The sequence below is a fragment of the Sebastes fasciatus genome, chromosome 2 (genome assembly GCF_043250625.1).
Source record: "Sebastes fasciatus isolate fSebFas1 chromosome 2, fSebFas1.pri, whole genome shotgun sequence".
Taxonomy (NCBI): Eukaryota; Metazoa; Chordata; class Actinopteri; order Perciformes; family Sebastidae; genus Sebastes; species Sebastes fasciatus.
The window spans coordinates 39,491,930-39,510,548 of NC_133796.1; the positions used below are offsets into that span (position 1 = coordinate 39,491,930).

Here is an 18,619-nt window from a genome sequence, read left to right on the forward strand (position 1 = left end):
GTCGTGGGTACTGGTTGTGTATTGCTTACAGTGTCATTTTGAACTTGATATAGTTTCTACTCTTATTCTATATACTGTATTTATTTCATTTGAACCTTTCTGTATGTAGCCTACATGTATTTCTGTCCTTGTTCTGCTCCCTCTGGACATCAATAAGGGCTCATTTTATCTTCTAAAACCACACCAAGAGCTTGTTGGACATTAGGAAATGATGGTCCACGATGGAGTTGCTTTCTATGGACTGTACCACGTTACACTTTAACCCAGGTAACTGACACCTGCACTTTCACGACAGACTCAAAGAACACTGAATACCAAAGACCACTCATAAAGAAAAGTTTTTCCTATTGAGAAATAAACGTCCACATACAGCCATTAAGTTATATCTTGAAGCAAATAGCCCATATCATGTTGGCTCTTACCAGCCCTCTGCACCCCTCCACCTCCTCCGCCCCCCCTGCTGGGCTAACCCTGGTGTGCTAACGGTTCAGGAGCAGACTGCCATTTTACACAGTGGCTGCTAGCTGGAGCTCTGAAGTGACAGACCACAAGTTACTCCTACTGTATGTAGTCAGCTTGTTTCCCTTAAAGAACAGCATGGTTTACGTTGTGTCGTCAGCAAACATCTAGCGAAAACGACATTTTGTTTTAAGCACAAGTCAAACTAACAGTGGCGTAAACACACGGCAGGTAAGTTAGTCCTTTATAAGTTATCAGAGGCTGCTGGAGCTAGCTACCGTTACCATAACATAACATACTGTAGCAGGCTGCTGCTGGAGCTGCTGTCAGTACAGGCTAACAGTGCTGCTGCTTGATCATGTAGCTATAACACTATTATAGAGGCTGTCAGGCTGGATGGAGACTCTAACGGTACTTTTATGGGCTGAACGGCAGTTTGATGTTATGACAGTAACATGTTGACAGGAGTGTTTATGAGATGACGTCATGACAGAGCTGCTATCATGCTGTGATGTATGACTCTGGTGACGTTATAACCAGCGACTGTACGGGGCTTTGCTACGCTTGTGACAGGGTTTGTTGTTAACGCCATGAATATATATCTATATATCTATATATCTATATATAAAGATATATGTCAGCCCTTCCGCTCCTCCCACAGGTCGGATGTGTCATCACTCACATGTTGGTCAAATGGTAAACAATGCTGCTTCTACTGCTGATTCAACAGACTTCTGGCAAAAGTTATTACTGCCAAAGTTTAAAGAGAAGTATAGCAAGGAGTATGTGTAGCTAATGTTAACCAAGCACGCAATTAATGTTATCTAATTTAAACATGTAAGTAAAAAAGAGGTGACGTTATTTCAACAAATCTGACAACCACAATGCTTGAAGTCCAGCCTATTTGATTCTGATGAGGCCGACAAATGCCACTTTAAAGGTCCCATATTATGCTTATTTTCATGTTCATACTTGTATTTTGTGTTTCTATTATAACATGTTTACATGCTGTAATGTTAAAAAAAACAACTTTATTTTCCTCATACTGTCTGTCTGAATATACCTGTATTTACCCTCTGTCTGAAACGCTCCATTTTAGTGCATTTCAACAGAATTGCAACGGAATTGCGTTGCTAGGCAACAGCTTGGGTCCATGTTTACTTCCTGTCAGCTGATGTTATTTACATACACGGCAACAGGAAATAAACTAGGACACATTTAGAATGTTTACATTTAAAATATTGTATATTTGTGACATCACAAATGGACAGAAATCCTAACGGCATGTTTCAAACGCACAATTTCTGTATACGGGCTGTGTGTATTTTTCCGTATATTGAGCGTTTTGATAGATTAACAGTATTTATAAAGCATTTAAACCTGCTTTATAATGTAAAAGACATGAAAATCTCACTTTTTACAATGTGGGACCTTTAAATAGGACCATATTGCCCAATAGCACCCGGTAAACAGTCAAATCTGAATTTTAAAACACTGCTTTAGTGTGAAAACGTTTTGCATCCACACTAGTGTTTCCAGTTTGTTTTAGTAGAGACATCTGTCCACAGTGAACACCTGGGGCCAACCTAGATAGGAGATTGAGCTGGGGTTTTCCAGTTATCCTGGCTCATTTAGCCTGGTTTCATGAAAGCAGTGGCATATTAGTTACCATGGAGATGTATTGTGTGCAGCTAGCCTGCTGAAGACCAGCTAACAGCCAGGCTTGATGAATCCTGGTGCCTTACCTGTTCAGTCAGCAGTCACTCCGATCAGAAGTCAGTGTGTTTATTACAGTTAGTCCATGATCTTATGTGTGTATTTTGCCTTATTTTTATTAGCCTGCATTAAAATACCATATTTTAATGCATGCTAGTACAAATAAATACTTAACTGAATACATATTGCCATTAATTTAAAGCTGAAGTACGCAAGATTGGAACAAATATGATTAAAAAACGGTCGCTATATCGTGACAGTAGTACTTGAAACAGGTAACCTGAAAAAAAATCATGTTCCTCTGGTGCTCCTAATGGCATCTGCATAATTTCACAGACCGGAGGAAAACAAGCAGTAAGAGCTGATCTGAGGTCTGCTGTCCGTCTGCTGTCTATTAGCGCCGGCTGTCAATCACTCGCGAACTCCGACCGAACGGTCAAACTAGGCAGCGCTGATCAAATATGAATCAATATTATGTTACTGTTAATGCCTATTTCTCTCCTCAGATGTTTTCAGAATCATCTTGTAGTGTACTGTTTAGCTGTAAAATGAGAAAGTTGGTGATGACGCCGCCATTGTGAAATCTGGTGAAGGACCGCCAAGTACCAGTCACATGACCGAAGCGCAGCCAATAGGAGCGCTCTCTCTCTCAATGAAATGACCTGTGATTGGTCAAAGTCTGCCGTCACGGGCTAGATGTTCTAAAGCCTGAAAACAGAGCCATGAGGAGGAGCAGAAGTCTAGTTTTCTCTCAGAACACTTGAAATACAATATGCTGAAAGGTTATTATGGAATTTATGCCCAATGATGCTAAAAATATACTGCCTACTGCCACTTTAACTGAATACATATTGCCATTCAGTTAAGACCTGTTATTTTAACATTGTAACCATTCATTTTTATTTGTATGTGATAGTCATTGTTACGGTTATATTGTTGTTAGAGGTTTGATGCAGTTGTTGAGGTGATGATTAGAAATGGCTGATAAAGTTCATTGGACCTGCTCCGTTATGTTCCAGATAAGAGATCAACTCATATAAAAGCACCATGATGGGATTGTGAGTTTTAAGACGGGAGCGGGGATTTGTAATGTTTCCATCTTTAATCCCGACTTGTTTATCGCACAGTTTATAAATCCCTTTGTTCACGTTCTCTGGCTCTCCTTTATCGGTTTGGTTTAAAACCAAAGAATCGCCAAATAGGCGCATTCGCCTTCTTTTTTACTAAAGAGAGCGGACATCTTTCCTGCTGGCGGTAGGGCTACGTGGGTAATTAACGTAGGCTACAGCGTCAGATGTATGCTACATGTTCTTACTTTATTTTATGATACGCTACAACGATGCGGTGAAGCCTAGTGAAAGCAAGAGGAAAAGAGAAAGAGAGAGACTGAATATAGCGCAAAATTCACAACAGGCTTTGCATAGTTGAATATCTTTCTGTTATCGTGGACACGTGAGGACCATTATCGTAGCCAACCAATATTGTGTTGAATGATAATCCCGTCATATCGTCCAAGACCAATGTGTACCTATATGCCAGATAAAGTCAATTTCTGGCCTCTTTTCAACACCTACGTCATCCTGATCATTGTCGATTTCTTATCGCCTTTTTCAGAATCAAAGATTAGTTTGTTTTCGTCCCAGTATTGCAGGTCATTGTCGTTTCTGATTACAGCAGCAGCTGATCACAGCTGGATCAGCTGTAAGTCGGCTTTAACAGCTGTAGAGACTTAAGATGGAGTTTGAGTGCATCCCAAAGCTCTTATTTGTTGTTTCCTCGCTCCTCGCTCCTCGCTTGAACCGGAAGTTGTTCTGCTGCGCCATCTTGAAGACCGGAACTTGGCGGTCATCACCAGATTTCACAATGGCGGCGGCGTCACAAACTTTCTCATTTTACAGCTAAACCGTGCACTACAAGATGATTCTGAAAACATTTGAGGAGAGGAATAGGCATTAACGTAACATAATATTGATTCATATTTGATCAGCGCTGCCTAGTTTGACCGTTTGGTCGGAGTTCAGAGTGATTGACAGCCGGCTCTCATAGACGGCAGCTGTCGCCGGTTCAATCCCCTGGACCAGCAGGATCAATCAGGGTGGGGAAAGTGAAAAGCAGCGCTAGCCCCCTCCTTCATCACCACCGAGGTGCCCTTGAGCAAGGCACTTAACCCCAACCGCTCCAGTGGAGCTGCTCAGTGGCCGGCAGATCAGACTGTGGTTGTACTGGGCAGCTTCCAGGTGTGAATGTGTAACTGTGTGAATGTGATCAGGGCGTTCCTGAAAAAGGGAGCATTGCTCTCAGTGAACCTCTCCCTGATTAAATAAAGGTAGAAAAAAAACCCAAAAAACCCTGATAGCGTTAATCGGTTAAAATGCTTAATGTCGGTTAACGGTTAAACGGTTAATTATTAACATCCCTATACTCCACACTTGACAGGACTTTGTTAAGGGACACCATCATGGTGTGGCCCTGCTGCCCCGGGGTGATAATATGGTGGATCAGTGTGGTTATCTCCTGCAGTTGAAACATAGTATGTGGTTATGGCGGGGCATGCCGTCATACAGATTAAGTATGCTCTACTGAGTCAATGTTTGTCAGTTTGCAGTTAGCAAACTGGAGGCCTACTATACGCTTACACAGAGAGTATATAACATTTACTGGGCTATTTCAGTTCCGATCCGATACCTGAATTTGGATACCTGACGATACAGATATAGTTCCGATATCAGAGCTCTTTTTGCATAAAATGTATCAAGCAATTTTGCTTGAAATTTGAATACTGTATATTCTAAAGCAATTAATTTGAACTGTAGATTAAGTAGGCTTCACATGTAGGAGTGCAAATTTCTATGGCAACCCCTTTAATGTTTTGGAAAAACTTGTACAAATCAAGTGCACAGCAAAACTATACATGAGTTCAACAGTAATAAGAGAATTTCAAAGAGGAGTGCAATAGCAAATTGACAACTCTTCCATGAGGTTTTCAGATTCAATATTTGAAATGAAATTGCACAAACTGTGTCGAATATTAAATATCTCTACACTATCAAATAAGTTAAAAACAACAATGTGCGTGACTGCTTCTTAAATCTGCTTTGTTACTGAATAGTGTGCGTTGTGACCAGATGTTTTTATATACATAAATTAATTTTGATCAAGTAATAAAAGGCGAGGCCAGAGCTCTGTTTGTGTCGGGACTTTGAATAGAGGAAGTGGTGAGAGGTTGCTACGGTTACCATACAGAGTTAGGGTGCGCTTGTAAAATGTCACCTCGAGCACCACAGCACACTGGAATAGCGGTACATATAGGACAAACTAGATGATTAATACCTGCTAGAAGCAGCACGGAGAGTGACTCTCACCATCTGTTTAAAGAGCTGAAAGACGTCACTGACTGTGACAAAACAAACGGCAGGCCGTGTCATGTATACACACACGCACGCACGCACGCACACACACACACACACACACACACACACACACACACACACACACACACACACACACACAGACAGACACACACACAGACACACACACACAGACAGACACACACACAGACACACACTAGTTGAGCGTTCTGGATGAATCTTTATTGAGAGCCTCGCGAGTGGCTTCCGGATCGGATATCGGGTCGATTCTGACTCAAATAGCTGGATCAGGTGTCGGTGACAATGGGGCCAATCTATTAAATTCAGTTCTATGTTCATATACTATTATATACTGGAATTGTATTCCTGTTTAAAGATAGGGTCGACGATGTTGGAAAGCAAGCATAATTTGAAAGAAGCATCGCCTCAGGAGCTCCGTCTAAACCAGAGGTCGGCAACCTTTACTATCAAGAGAGCCATTTTAGGCCAAATAATAAAAAATAAATCTCTCTGGAGCCGCAAAACATTTGAGCATTGTGATGAAGGTAACCCAGTTTATAGTCTAAGGCTGCATCCCAAAGCTCTTAATTGCATCCCCGTTTCCCTCACTTGCGTCTCATCCTTGCGTCTTAGTCCCTCCCACCAGGGAAGCATGGAGAGACGCAAGGAAACCATGCGAGGAGAGAGGAAATGAGGAAATATGTTTTAAGAGACATGAGACGGTCGTTTCCTCTGAAGCGTCACGTGAAGCCACGTCCGTTTCTGATGACGGCAGCAGCTGATCACAGCTGGATCAGCTGTCAGTCGGCTTTAACAGCTGTTTATGTCTGAACTGTACTAGTACTAATAAAGACACAGTTATTCTCAGTGGTAGAGCAGCAGTGGTTCCTCTCTGTAGCCTGTTACCTGTTTAACAAACAGCATATGAATAACAACTGCAGTCTGTATTTCTACTGTGGACTGCTTAGAGGACCAGGAACCATCCCTACTGGAACAATATCTTTATATTATTTATTCATTATAAGCGTCTGTAGTTATTGATATTCTGATTGTGAATTCATTATTTAATAACCCAGAATATGACTCTGGTGTCTTTTGAACAGCTGACATTATTTATTAGGCTGAATGTTTCAGGGAAAATGTAAATGATGTAACTCATATCAAACCCGACGTTCAGGAATTATCAGCCTCATGACTGAATGGAAATGAGGATAAATTATGTAAAAGGTGATTGTTGCTGACAGACACACTCTCCTTCTCTCTCTGACTTTAATAGTATCATTAATAAAAGTTAACAGGGGAAATAACAGATCATGAAAAGAAAAATCTTTCTAATAAATGCAGAAAGTTATTTTAAGTCAGTTTGTCAGGTGCTATAAACCCCTCTCAGTGTCAGGCTGCTTCACTGGTGGTGTGTGAAGGAGAGATACTGCAGGTCCTTCTGCTGCTGTTCACACCTACAGTTAACACAGATTTTAACTAGATGGTGAATCAGAAGACAACTAAACTATAAAACGTTTAATCTGTGATCTGTCTTCACTCCGATATAAAACTCCAGTGATGTTGAGAGGTAAAGTTATCAGATCAGTCCGGTCGGCAGCAGCGTCCAATCAGTAACTGATATCCAGTAAGGGGGCGTGTCGGTCGGTAAAAGACTTCCGTGAAGGATGCTCTCGTGTATCCTCACTCATCGCTCCTCAGAGATCCCTCCTCGATCCTTGATCCTTGATCCTCGATCCTCGCTCCTCGGTGCAGAAATAAGAGCTTTTGGACGGTCTTCAAGATGGCGCACCAGAACAACTTCCGGTTCAAGCGAGGATCGAGGAGCAAGGAAATGAAAATTAAGAGCTTTGGAATGCAGCCTAAGTATATAGTATATAAGTCTAATGCAGTGAGGGCCCAAGTGCAAATGTACTACGGAGTATTAGGGCCACATTGAGGGAAACAAAATCTGAGATTTCCAGAATAAAGTCATAATATTACGAGAATAAAGTCATAACTTTACAAGAAAAAAATCATAGTATTACGAGAACAAATCATAACTTTACGAGAAGAAAGGCGTAATATTACAAGAATAAAGTCATAATATTGACTAGAGACGAGAAAGAAAGAAAATAACTAGTAAAAGTACTACTTTATAATATTATGACTTTATTGTCATAATACGACTTATTTCTCTTAAATTTATGACTTTATTCTCATAACATTATGACTTTATTCTCGAAATCTCAGATTTCTTTTTTTTCCCTCGATGTGGCCCTAATACTCCGTCGTACCGTCGACCTACAACAATGACAAATAAAAATGAAAATGTAAACAAAGAACAGTTATTCATTTCCATTTTTAAAAATCCACAGGGAGCCATTGGAGAGGAGCTAAAGAGCCACATGTGGCTCCGTAGCTGCAGGTTGCTAACCCCTGGTCTAAACCCACCCCCTCCCCTCGGGGATCCTTCCAAGGCAGCGCCCCCCCAACACATACATGTACGAGCACCGCCGCATCGTAACTACTTTACAGACACAGAGCGGAGAGAGGACCTCAACTCAACAACGCTACCTCATGACAAGTAACCGCGGCAGTGCTACTGCAGGGCTTGAGTTCAGGCTGGTGCACGCCAAGGGTAGAGTACGAGCAGGGAGGTGGGGAGGCATCTGATTGGGTCTTTCCAAGCGGACCGCGAGGCAGTGATTGGTAGACGTTTTTACAGGATTACAGCAGCTACAGATGACGGCTCTTTTCCGGTCCTTTTTCAGAGCTCATCAGTAATGGATCGCTGTCGGGGTGTAAAACCATTTCAACCAATAATAACAAATAGTGTATACTGGATAACATCGTCAACCCTGCCTTTAAGTCTTGACCAATGTGTTGCTGCATTAAAAAGGTTTATGCTTAAATTGTAATTCCTGTTAATTTCAAAGATTTTTTTGGTGAGGTTTTGTTATTTTAATAATAAATAATTCAGTAAATGTATATCTGTGTATTTATTTGTTAAATGTTTAAGTCCAGCCTGATGTTGACCTACACACAACAGAATGATCCCAGTCTCATCCACACAGTGAGGCATACAGTTCATTAATCAAACACTGCTATCGGATCGATACTCGGTATTGGCCGATACCCAAAGCCCAGGTATCGGTACCAGGACTGAAAAAGTTGGATCGGTGCATCTCTAGTTACTGATTCATGTGTTGAGTGTTACATATGTAAATGTTTATTGTGTATGTAATGTAATTGTTTTTTGTGTGTCTGTGTCTGGTGTGTTGTGTGTCTGTGTCTGTGTCTGTGTGTTACTTGTAGTAGTGCAAGGCCCTGGATGGATAGCCTCGACCCTGAAACCCTGTATGTGTCCCCAGAGCAGACTGGACAGCCCATGCTCCCCCTCCCTACCTCGGATGTCTCCAACTTGGCACTAGGGGGGTAAGAACCTCCGATAGCATGTTGGGTGCCCACTGCCCACACCATGCAGCCATGTCTCTCACACAGTCAATCAATCAGCCCATACATAAAAAACTATAACCAAAAGAATGCATACCTGCAGTACAGTGGGCTTAACCACAACAGTAAATCAAAATGTGACTTTAACGGTATTTATACATAATGATACAAAGTACAGGACTCACACATAGTGTACACAGGCTCTTAGTCAGGGACACATTAAGCACTTCTATTACGCTATATATTATTACCTCTGCCAAGACCGAAGGCCTAGGAAGGAGGTTATGTTTTCACAGGCGTTGGTTTGTTTGTTTGTTTGTCCGTTAGCAGGATTACTCCAAAAGTCCGCAATGGATTTGAATGAAATGTTTTGGAGGGGTGGGGTGTGGCACAATGAACAATCCATTAGATTTTGGTGGCGATCCGGATCATGATCCGGATTCAGGAATTTTTTTAAGAATCCTGATCAGTATAACTCGTGCAGTGTAACTGATAGTGCGTGACCCCGCCTCCTTCTGAGAGCAGAGAGATACGTGTGTGGATGTGTGTGCGGAAGCTGCTGGCCTTCCGCAGTGAGAAAGAAAATAGCGGTAGATGACGGGATGACAGACAACGTAGTGTAGCGTTATACAGACACAACAAGGCTGCTGAATGAGAGAGGCATCCGCTGATACAATACACGGAAACACACCGCGTTAATAATAAGCCGACCACCTCACGGTACCGCCAGCTGGGAGCTGTGATCTGTTTTTAAAGTTACGAACCTTGGCGGAGGTCTGCGCTCTCCGAGTGCAATTCTAGTTTTGTCCCATACATTTTTTGCCTTCAGATTAAAACCATATAGTACTGACTTGTTACCTGTTTAACACAGTGTTACACCGCTTCGTCAGTCATAGCTCAGTCAGATCAGCAGCACCCAGTTCTACCAGTGATCTCTCCATGCTGGCCGAAAAGGAAAACAAACAGCCCATTAAATGTGGATGTGTTTGATTTTTAGACATGATTCTGCATGGTTGACCCTAAATACCTTCTCATCAGTTTTCACCAAATTTGATTGGCAGTGCAAGATGTAGCTTGACTGGTAATGCAAAGGTGTTTTTCTTTTTTCTTTTTGAACCGCATGATCCAATATTGAAGTATGATGCTTTGAAAATCTTGCTTGACTCGAAAGTAGACGAGAAATGGCCACTTGAAGTAAGGGATCTCCTTTAAAGTGCATGTCCAAATAAGCTTTTCAGATTTATGTCAATTGCTTTGTCATTTTTTCACAATAGAAACTTTGTTCTAAACCTCCTCCCATTGCATGCACAACCTTCAATTTTTGCTATTATCGTTTTTAAAATGATGCGGCATGCTCACCATTTTTTCTTATGTTTTTACCTATATATTTTATTATTTTAATTGGACTGTCATCCTGCATCATCAGAACCCACACGGGGAAGTCAAATTCCAGTTACTGACAGCAGGTTATGGACTACCTCCTTTTTAGTCTTCTAACCACTCAAAGCTCTTCACACTACATGTCAGCATTCACCCGTTCACACACACATTCATACACTGATGGCAGAGGCTGCCATGCAAGGTGCTAACATGCCCATCAGGATCTGATCTAAATACTCATTCAAACACCGATGGCTCAGCCTTCAGGAGCAGTTTGGGGTTCAGTATCTTGTTCAAGGACACACAGACATGTGACTGGAGGAGACGGGGATCAGCTGATGGGTGGACGTCACGACCCGCCACAGCTGCACTGTTGTGCAGCACTTTTCATGCTTTTGATGTGTAAATTTATTCACTCTGCTGTCACAAAGAGCTGTAGAAGAAATAAATGACCAGAATCATTTTTAGAAGTAGGGATGTGACGGTGAGGAAATTTTCCCACCGGTTAATAAACTTGTGACAACGCCGGTGTTACCGATTACACCGGACATTTTACTAGAAAAGATGTGTCAACATGTGTAGCGCGCTTACTTAATGTATTGATAACACGGCGCTAATAAGCCAAAAGGAACTAAATTGTTTTTATTTCTGCAAAAAAAGCAAAACGACGGTGGGGCGGTGGGTACGTAATGTAATCGGTGTGTGTCCGACCACCGCGTAACACCGGTAACAGCGACTACCGCGACAAGCCTAATTAGAAGTATTGTAAGAAATCGGCTGCATGTTGAGAGTGATGACAAACGGCCTGTCCAGACCGCCCGCGTCAGCAGCGCGTGGTGGCTGCGGAACTTGTTTTTTTTTATTTCGGCGTCCATGTTAACAGGTTAAAGCAGCCACACAGCCCGGTTCGGCTGTGTGTCCGCTGCGTCTCATCTAGAGATTTGAGGTCTCGCCTATTTTTAACACGAGTCGCGCGGTTCACATCAACAACAGTCAGTGAAAGTGATCGTTTGACTGTATATTGACATCATATCAGTAACAATTGACATCATATCAGTAACAATACTACAGTTTTCATGTCTATAGCTGTAGAATATGTCACGGACATTAAAAAAAAGATTAATTTTAAAATCAACACGTCCTGCTTTCATTTCAAAATAAAAACCCTCAAGCCTTTTTTCTGTGGTCATTTGTTAACACAAGGCTTTTATTCTGATATATTTACAGGACAATGTTGTAGAACATGCAGTGACTTGTAGGGCTCCATGAATGAATAAAGTACAGGGTTTTAATGGTGGATTATTACTATTATTTACAAATTACCACACGTTTCTTAACCTTTCTCTGTCTAAAATAAATATAAAAGATATTTATAATGAAATGAAATGGCCATTAAAAGGCAAACTCTATGTAGAAAGAAAGGGCTGACAGCAGCAGCTGCAGCAGCAGAAACGCAGCTGGGGTTTTAATGGTGGATTATTACTATTATTTACAAATTACCAGACGTTTCTTAACCTTTTTCTGTCTGAAATAAATATAAATTACATTTATATTGAAATGAAGTGGCCATTATGAAAGTAAAGAAAGGGCTGACAGCAGCAGCAGAAACGCTGCCTTTGTGGACGACACAAGCAAGGGATACGCAGCAGTTCAGCGCGGCAGCCATCACACAATGCTCAAACAGTCCGCCCGCCCGCCCAAATCGGTATAGGCCCAAAGAGGAGTGTTTTTGAGCTCTCTTCACGTCGATTTCCCATTGTTTTCTATGGGGGGTGGAAAAATCGATTAAAAACAAAATCTCTTAGAAAAGTCATAGCACACCATTCCCGATCATTCATCAGGGAGGGACCGTTGGTCCCCTGGCACATTTGTGCTCAGACCTTAAAAAAAGATATTGTAATCAGAAACAATGTGCAGCAGTAAGGGGTTACGTTGGGTCCAGCCAACAACTACAGTACCTGGAGGCAGGCTGGCAGATAGTCCAGTGTTACATTCCATATATCTCTGTAGGTTATCTCATTTCATAGGTGTTGGGTGTGTTTGTATGGGTGTTTGTGTGTGCACTGTGGGGTGCACAAAGACCAAAGCCAGTGTCATTTGACATTGGCTGCCTTCTTCTTTTGCACACATAAATCACACACAAACCAGTACAGCCTTTTAGGACAACAGGGTAAACACAGCCCCCCCCTCAGGCCGGAACCTAATTGTTAGCCGCTGGTGTGGCTAGTCCAGGGATTAGCTACTGACTGGGGAGTACTATTCACTCCCTCTTTCATTCCCTCTGCCCACTGGGCCTTATCACCATCAATCTGACACCATGTTTATCTGACGCTGCAGCCAGATCTGCTGGCCTAGGAGAAATGCTCACAAAGGCCGTGGATCATCAGCACTTTGATTGTGGGACCCCAAATGGTCATTACTTTCTCTGGCCCCAGTGATCCCGGCAGCCCTCCATGATCTCCATGCAGCGGTTATTCCAAGCCCCAGAACCTGGAACCTGAAGGCCTGTCACTTTGTGTCTGTCATTTGTGCTCTTCTTCTATCTCAAACGAAGGCGGCTCCTCAGCCACATTTTGTTTTGTTGTATTTGTGTTCCAGTGGACAGGTTCTCTCCATGTGCATTGGTTTGTCGCGGCACACTGTTTTTCCTCTTCCTTTCGTGCACTGTCTGCTGCCTTATTATACCCCTTCGCCAGGGATTTACCAACGAGTGTACAATCTGGAGTTTACCACCGCCCCGTGATCACTGTCAATTTAGCTTCATTGTCGTGTTGTGTTCAAAGAAGAAGAAAGAAAAAGAGATTTTTTTCCATCATGGCTTCTTTTAAGTTGGATTTTCTCCCCGAGATGATGGTGGACCATTGCTCTTTGAATTCTAGTCCTGTGTAAGTAACTCACTCTGGGACAGCTTCGTAAGTATTATATGTTTCCCGAGGTTGTCCTGTGTTTCTGGAAATCAGCTTGAATGCATTGGTCTGTTTTAAGCTCTTTATTGTGATTTAGTATATAATTAGTACTAATCGTGAGCGGCTGTGTTTTAGCGTGTCAGGTGACAGGCCACCCATAGTTGCAATTTTTATCCACATAGCACTCAAGTGTACTAAGAGCAGTTGTGGTACCTTTCTTTAAGGTTTTGGTTATTGTTTTTGACTGATTCTGATTCCAGTTCAGATGTTAATCAGTTCTGATTCTCGGCACGTTATCTGTGTAAGAAACAACAAAGTGACACAGAGTTCTGTTCTTAATAGGCTTCTCTAACAAACTAAAATTAACAATGAATGCCTTTCCCCCTTTTAGTCATAATAACCACATTATCAATATTTTTCTTACCCAAAATAGTCTTTTGAACAAATTTTCTCTGAAATTGACATCCCTGAAGTCATGTCACGGTGCGTTCAAGGTCTTCGGTCACGACAAGTGTTGTGATATTTGATTTTGTCAGTGTTGTGCATCCCCATACTGACTTGGCCCTTGGTACAGCTCACTTTTAGGCCTGTGTGTGTGTGCGTGTCCGTGTGTGTGTGTGTGTGCGTGCATAAGTTTATACTGGTATATCATCAGTACATTTTGAAAGAAGAATTCAATCTTAAATGCATGAAATCTCTGATATTTCATCACATTAAGAGCCTATTAAGCGATAATGAATTTTTAAGGCAGATACTGATATTGATATTTGAGGGTTTAAAAAAGGTTGATAGCAATATGTCACCAGTCCAAAATATTTCATTCAAATCCATCGCAGACTTTTGGAGTAATCCTGCTAACAGACAAACAAACCAACGCCGGTGAAAACATAACTTCGTTGGCCCAAGGCCTTAGGCCTTGGCGGAGGTAATAAATGTCAGTATATGGGTGCTCTACAGTTGTAGCGTCGGACCATTTGACCACAGAGATGGAAGTGACGGCCAGCTTGACCGCACGTTACCGCGATACGATAACGTTTCCTGTCCGTGACAGAGTTAGCATGCAGCTTTAGCCGTGATGTCTAGCTCTGCTTTTCCTGCAATGTGTGAAACCCAAAGTGTTTCCATACTTTACTGGACGTGTAGTGTTTACCACGCTGGATTTAAAATGTGAGGGTGCCGGTCATATCCACACCTACCCTCTGGCGTTTTCTGCGAGTGGTTTCGGATGGCTGCGGTTTTGTTTAGGTTTTTGAAACGGATATAACGTCACGTTACTCAGACTACAACAACAAAAGCGGTAACTTTCTTCTACCTCAGCATAGACTCAAATGAAGCAATTATTTCGATTCTGGCATTTAAAAAATCGTAAAAAAATATATCGCAATACATAGTGAATCGATTTTTTTTCCCACCCCTAATATATAGATGGACGACGCGTCTCCACTTCCCCCACTATACAGAAGTGAAGCCAAAATAAAACAGGCACCAGGAGTGTATCCACCCTGGTCATCAGGGCCCGAGCACGACAGCGCCAGGGACCCAACGGTGTCCCTGGCATGAAGTGCAAGGAAAACTATTGTTTTTGTAAGGATTATTATTTTTCTGCTGGAATATCGCATTTTTGAGGTGCTTAGGATGCATGAAAACTCACGGAAATTGGAATACATATCAGCCTCGGGCCCTGGGCTCGGGTGTCGCCAGTGGGCTCGGTAGCGCCCCCCTGATGCAGGCAGGTTTTCAGAAAAAGTTACTTCGATCTTCACGAAATTCAAGTAGGTTATTGCTCACATCTGCAAGAACGTACTAAATACTTTTTAGATTTTTTTGGCCAACAGGAAGTCAGCCATCTTGGATTTCGTGCGCTATTTTTAAAATTACGAACACATGTTTGAGGACTTAAGGATGCACAAAAACAAGACAAAGTAGACCTCAAAACAAAAGCTATTATTGAACCTAGGGATGCAGGATATACTGAATCTGTGGCCGGTACACACAGTAAGTGAATTCAGTTATTTTCATTGTACATCTGATAATGCAGAGCCTTGGCTGCAGACTAGGGACACCGCTTGAAAACCTGCATCATAACAAGGATTTCTGCCTCTCTGCCTTTCCCCTCTATGCTCTGCTCTCTGTGTCAGTGCCTGTTCGTGTGGGCAGCAAGCAAATCAGAGCACCTCAGTGGACTTTAGGTAATGTTTACTTGTGTTGGTGAAGACAATGATCGTCATCCACAAGTGCAACAAAATCTTCCAGCAAGGGAGTCAATAGTTGAATCAAACTGTTGAACAAGCAGAAGAAAAACCTGAGCTAACCTGTAGTAATGAGATGTCAGCTCTCGGACCCCTTTTCGTCCCAGCCGGTGTGTTTTACTCAGACATACGGAGCTCGGTCAGGGTTTATCTTGGCTCGAAATGAGGCGGAGGTGGTACCTTCCTGATCATGTGCACACATGTGCATGTCCCTGTATGCTCATTGTGCTAAATTGTGGCTATAATTAGAATCCCTGAATGTTCATCTGCATTTTCCCGTAGTGGTCCCAGTAATATTTGAAATACACACACATTCACAAACAGGACCTATATACATGCATTAATGGAGAGATGTCAGAGCGAGGGGGCTGTCCCTGACAGGCGCCCAGAGCAGTTGAGGGTTTGGTGCCTTGCTCAAGGGCACTTCGGCAGTGCCCAAGAGGCAAACTGGCATCTCTCCAGCGACCAGTTCACACTCAGGACTTGGTCCATGTGGGGTCTAGAACCGGCGATCCTCCGGTTCCCAAGACAAGTCCCTATATGGACTGAGCTACTGCCGCCCACCCAAAAGAGTGAATTAAATAGTAAATAGTTTTCAGCTGAACTTTTGATAGACGCCCTGTTTCTGTTTCTATTTCGCTTACTTTGAAAGTGCCGCAACAGACGAGGAATGGATGATTGATGAAGTTGAAATGATCCTAAATATGAATCCTAAATAAGGTGGCAGCTGGCTGGTGGGAGATCACCTGGAAGTCTCCTACCTGCTGTTGGCTGTATTTTAAGTCAATTATAGGATGGTCTGTCATACTGGTTATCGTATTGGTATCGGCCACAAAGTCAGTTGTTGGTATTTTGGTGGAAAATGGGTCTTAGACGTTAGTTAGTTAATTAATGGTGAAACCGAATAATTGACTATTCGATCTCAGGAAACTGATTCGACTGACAATTAGGGAATTAGGGCCGAAAGTTCTATTTACAGCCACGAAAAGCAAGCAAACCAGGAAACCATATCTGTCACTCCGTTTCAGTACTTTGGACAACACAGCATTACTCTCCAGACATTTCAAATCAGATTAGCTGCAGCTGAGCTCTTTGAAATCTCAGATTCCCTGGCCTGAGGGAGCGAGACAGACAGACAGACAGACAAACTAAATATCTGTGCACTGCAGATCAGACTTCTTTGAAGTCATGCCAAAGACTACAGCCTTTAACGAAATATTGCGCGGATGAAAACGTTTATCAATCGGCTAGTTTGTCATTCAAGCAACAACAACAAACGTTGACCGTAGCTGTTCATGCCTCACATGTATCACATTTGATATAACGTCACAGTAACTTTAATTGTAATAGACCTAAATTTAGGCCTACACGAGAGGAACAAGTATGGGCTAACAAATTAGCAATTAACTAACGTGTTTGAAAGTAGCGTCAAATAACGACAAACGAAACTGTAAACGTGTGTTTGCTCCACAAGCAAAATCGCATTTATCAAACGTTTAATGGTAAGATGATTAAAGTTAACGTTACCCGCTCGTGTTGCTTCGAGCTCCAGTTCTTGTTCCCCGTGGATCCCCGTGGTTCTGTAGGATGTGTTACCTTGAACTGGTGAACTTGATGTCACTTATCTGGGTGTTGTACATGCTTTTTGCAGTATAATTTTCTGTCCAGCACAAAGATGCCGTGATACTTCACCTCCCAAGACTTCACAAATTTCCGTTTTGATTTCCCGTTCAGGTTCATGTGGTTCTGTGTCAGTTAATTCATCAACTTAATTTGCTTAGTCGTTGTCTCTAAAACAGACGCTTGTGTGCACGCGAATAAACAATGTCAGAAAATAACATTACTTGTTATTTTTCGGGTGTTGCTGCAATTTCATTTTGCATTTCAGGGGACGTGTTTGACAGTGTAAGGGCTAGAACTCTGTATGCTTTGTTGGATGGAAGTTCTGTATGTGATAGATTCATTTTGTGCATTTTATTTATTTATTTTGTCAGTGTAAATCTGCTTCATGTCAGTCTTGAAAGTTGCACTCACCAATATTTTATGCTAACCATGGAAAATATGGACTTCCGGTTATGGCGTAGGGCTGACAAGCTGCAGTAACTCTTTCAAAACGACTGATGGCGCGAATACATTTACTCTAGGGATGCAATGGTTCAGGTAAAAAAATCTGAACCGTTCGGTTCACTAGTCACGGTTTGGGTCGTGAATGAATTGTTCGGTTCATTTGAAATAAGTTATGAGGCCGATTGTGTGTTTTTTCATGTAGAGTGAGGCTCCCTGTTATTGTCACACTAGAAATCAAGGCCTATTGAAGGAGGCTGGGACACGGGCGGACATCGGTCTTGAGGTACGGGGTATAACACATGCGCAGTGTAACTGAAGCTGTGGTCGTGCGTTGCTATTGGCTCAATTTCGGTGAATGCAGACCAGATTTTACTTTGCATGTGTTGATGAAGCGTGACCCAGCCCCCTTCTCAGGATGAAGTGCAGAGTGTGGCTGTCAGTCAGTTAAGGAAATGGCGAGTGGACACGATAAAGTCCAGTCAGAGGATCCACCAGCATCATTTTGCTCTGCTGTATGGAAGCATTACTGATTTAGTGTTTTCTATGAAAATGACGGAAAAAAAGTGGTGGATAAAACGGCGACTGTGTAAGCACTGTGCAACACTTTGGTTTATGCTAATGGTAACACTTCCAATATAATGAACCATTTACGAAGCAATCACTCCGGTGTGTCCGTCGTTAGCGCAAGGAGAAGAGAGTCGGGTAGGAAAGACCAACTCCTCCCCGCAGCATTTAAACATCCTCTACATTCAGACTCAGACAGGGCAAAAAACATAACTACAGCATCAGGGAGGTTTATAGTGAAAGATATGCAGCCTTATGCAGTCGTGAAGGACGCTGGATTTCAGCATATGATTAACAGTGGCACACAAATCCAACCGTTTTGAGTGGAAAAACTAATCTTTCAATTAAGAGCTGATAATCAGGGAATTGAGACATATGTTATACTGTTCTTTTTTTTATTTAGCATAGTTCTGGTTGAGCTTATGCTTCGATTTATGTTGATGGCCTTAGTCTATAATTACATCATATTTATATG

General features: G+C 42.2%; 1 protein-coding gene and 2 long non-coding RNA genes across 17 annotated transcripts in view; all 3 read left to right on the forward strand.

Annotated features, from left to right (window-relative positions):
* LOC141760622 (uncharacterized) overlaps window positions 1–18,619 on the forward strand; it is a 210,709-nt gene that overhangs the window by 136,947 nt on the left and 55,143 nt on the right. The gene's annotated exons all lie outside the window — the stretch shown is intronic.
* LOC141760353 (CUGBP Elav-like family member 1) overlaps window positions 474–18,619 on the forward strand; it is a 60,763-nt gene continuing 42,617 nt past the window's right edge. For 3 of the 15 annotated variants that reach the window (XM_074623161.1, XM_074623091.1, XM_074623183.1), the window contains exons 1-2: window positions 474–690; window positions 8,841–8,960. In XM_074623161.1, the coding sequence (XP_074479262.1) occupies window positions 8,857–8,960 (104 nt within the window). In that variant the 5' untranslated portion in view covers window positions 474–690; window positions 8,841–8,856. Of the gene's footprint in view, window positions 691–8,840; window positions 8,961–12,433; window positions 13,244–18,619 lie in introns of those variants that run through there. The other 12 variants (XM_074623082.1, XM_074623066.1, XM_074623073.1 and 9 more) reach the window with 8 other exon arrangements.
* Window positions 698–18,619, forward strand: part of LOC141760621 (uncharacterized) — a 56,921-nt gene continuing 38,999 nt past the window's right edge. The window contains exon 1 of the long non-coding RNA XR_012592408.1: window positions 698–2,470. This is a non-coding gene — a long non-coding RNA (uncharacterized LOC141760621). The remainder of the gene's footprint in view (window positions 2,471–18,619) is intronic.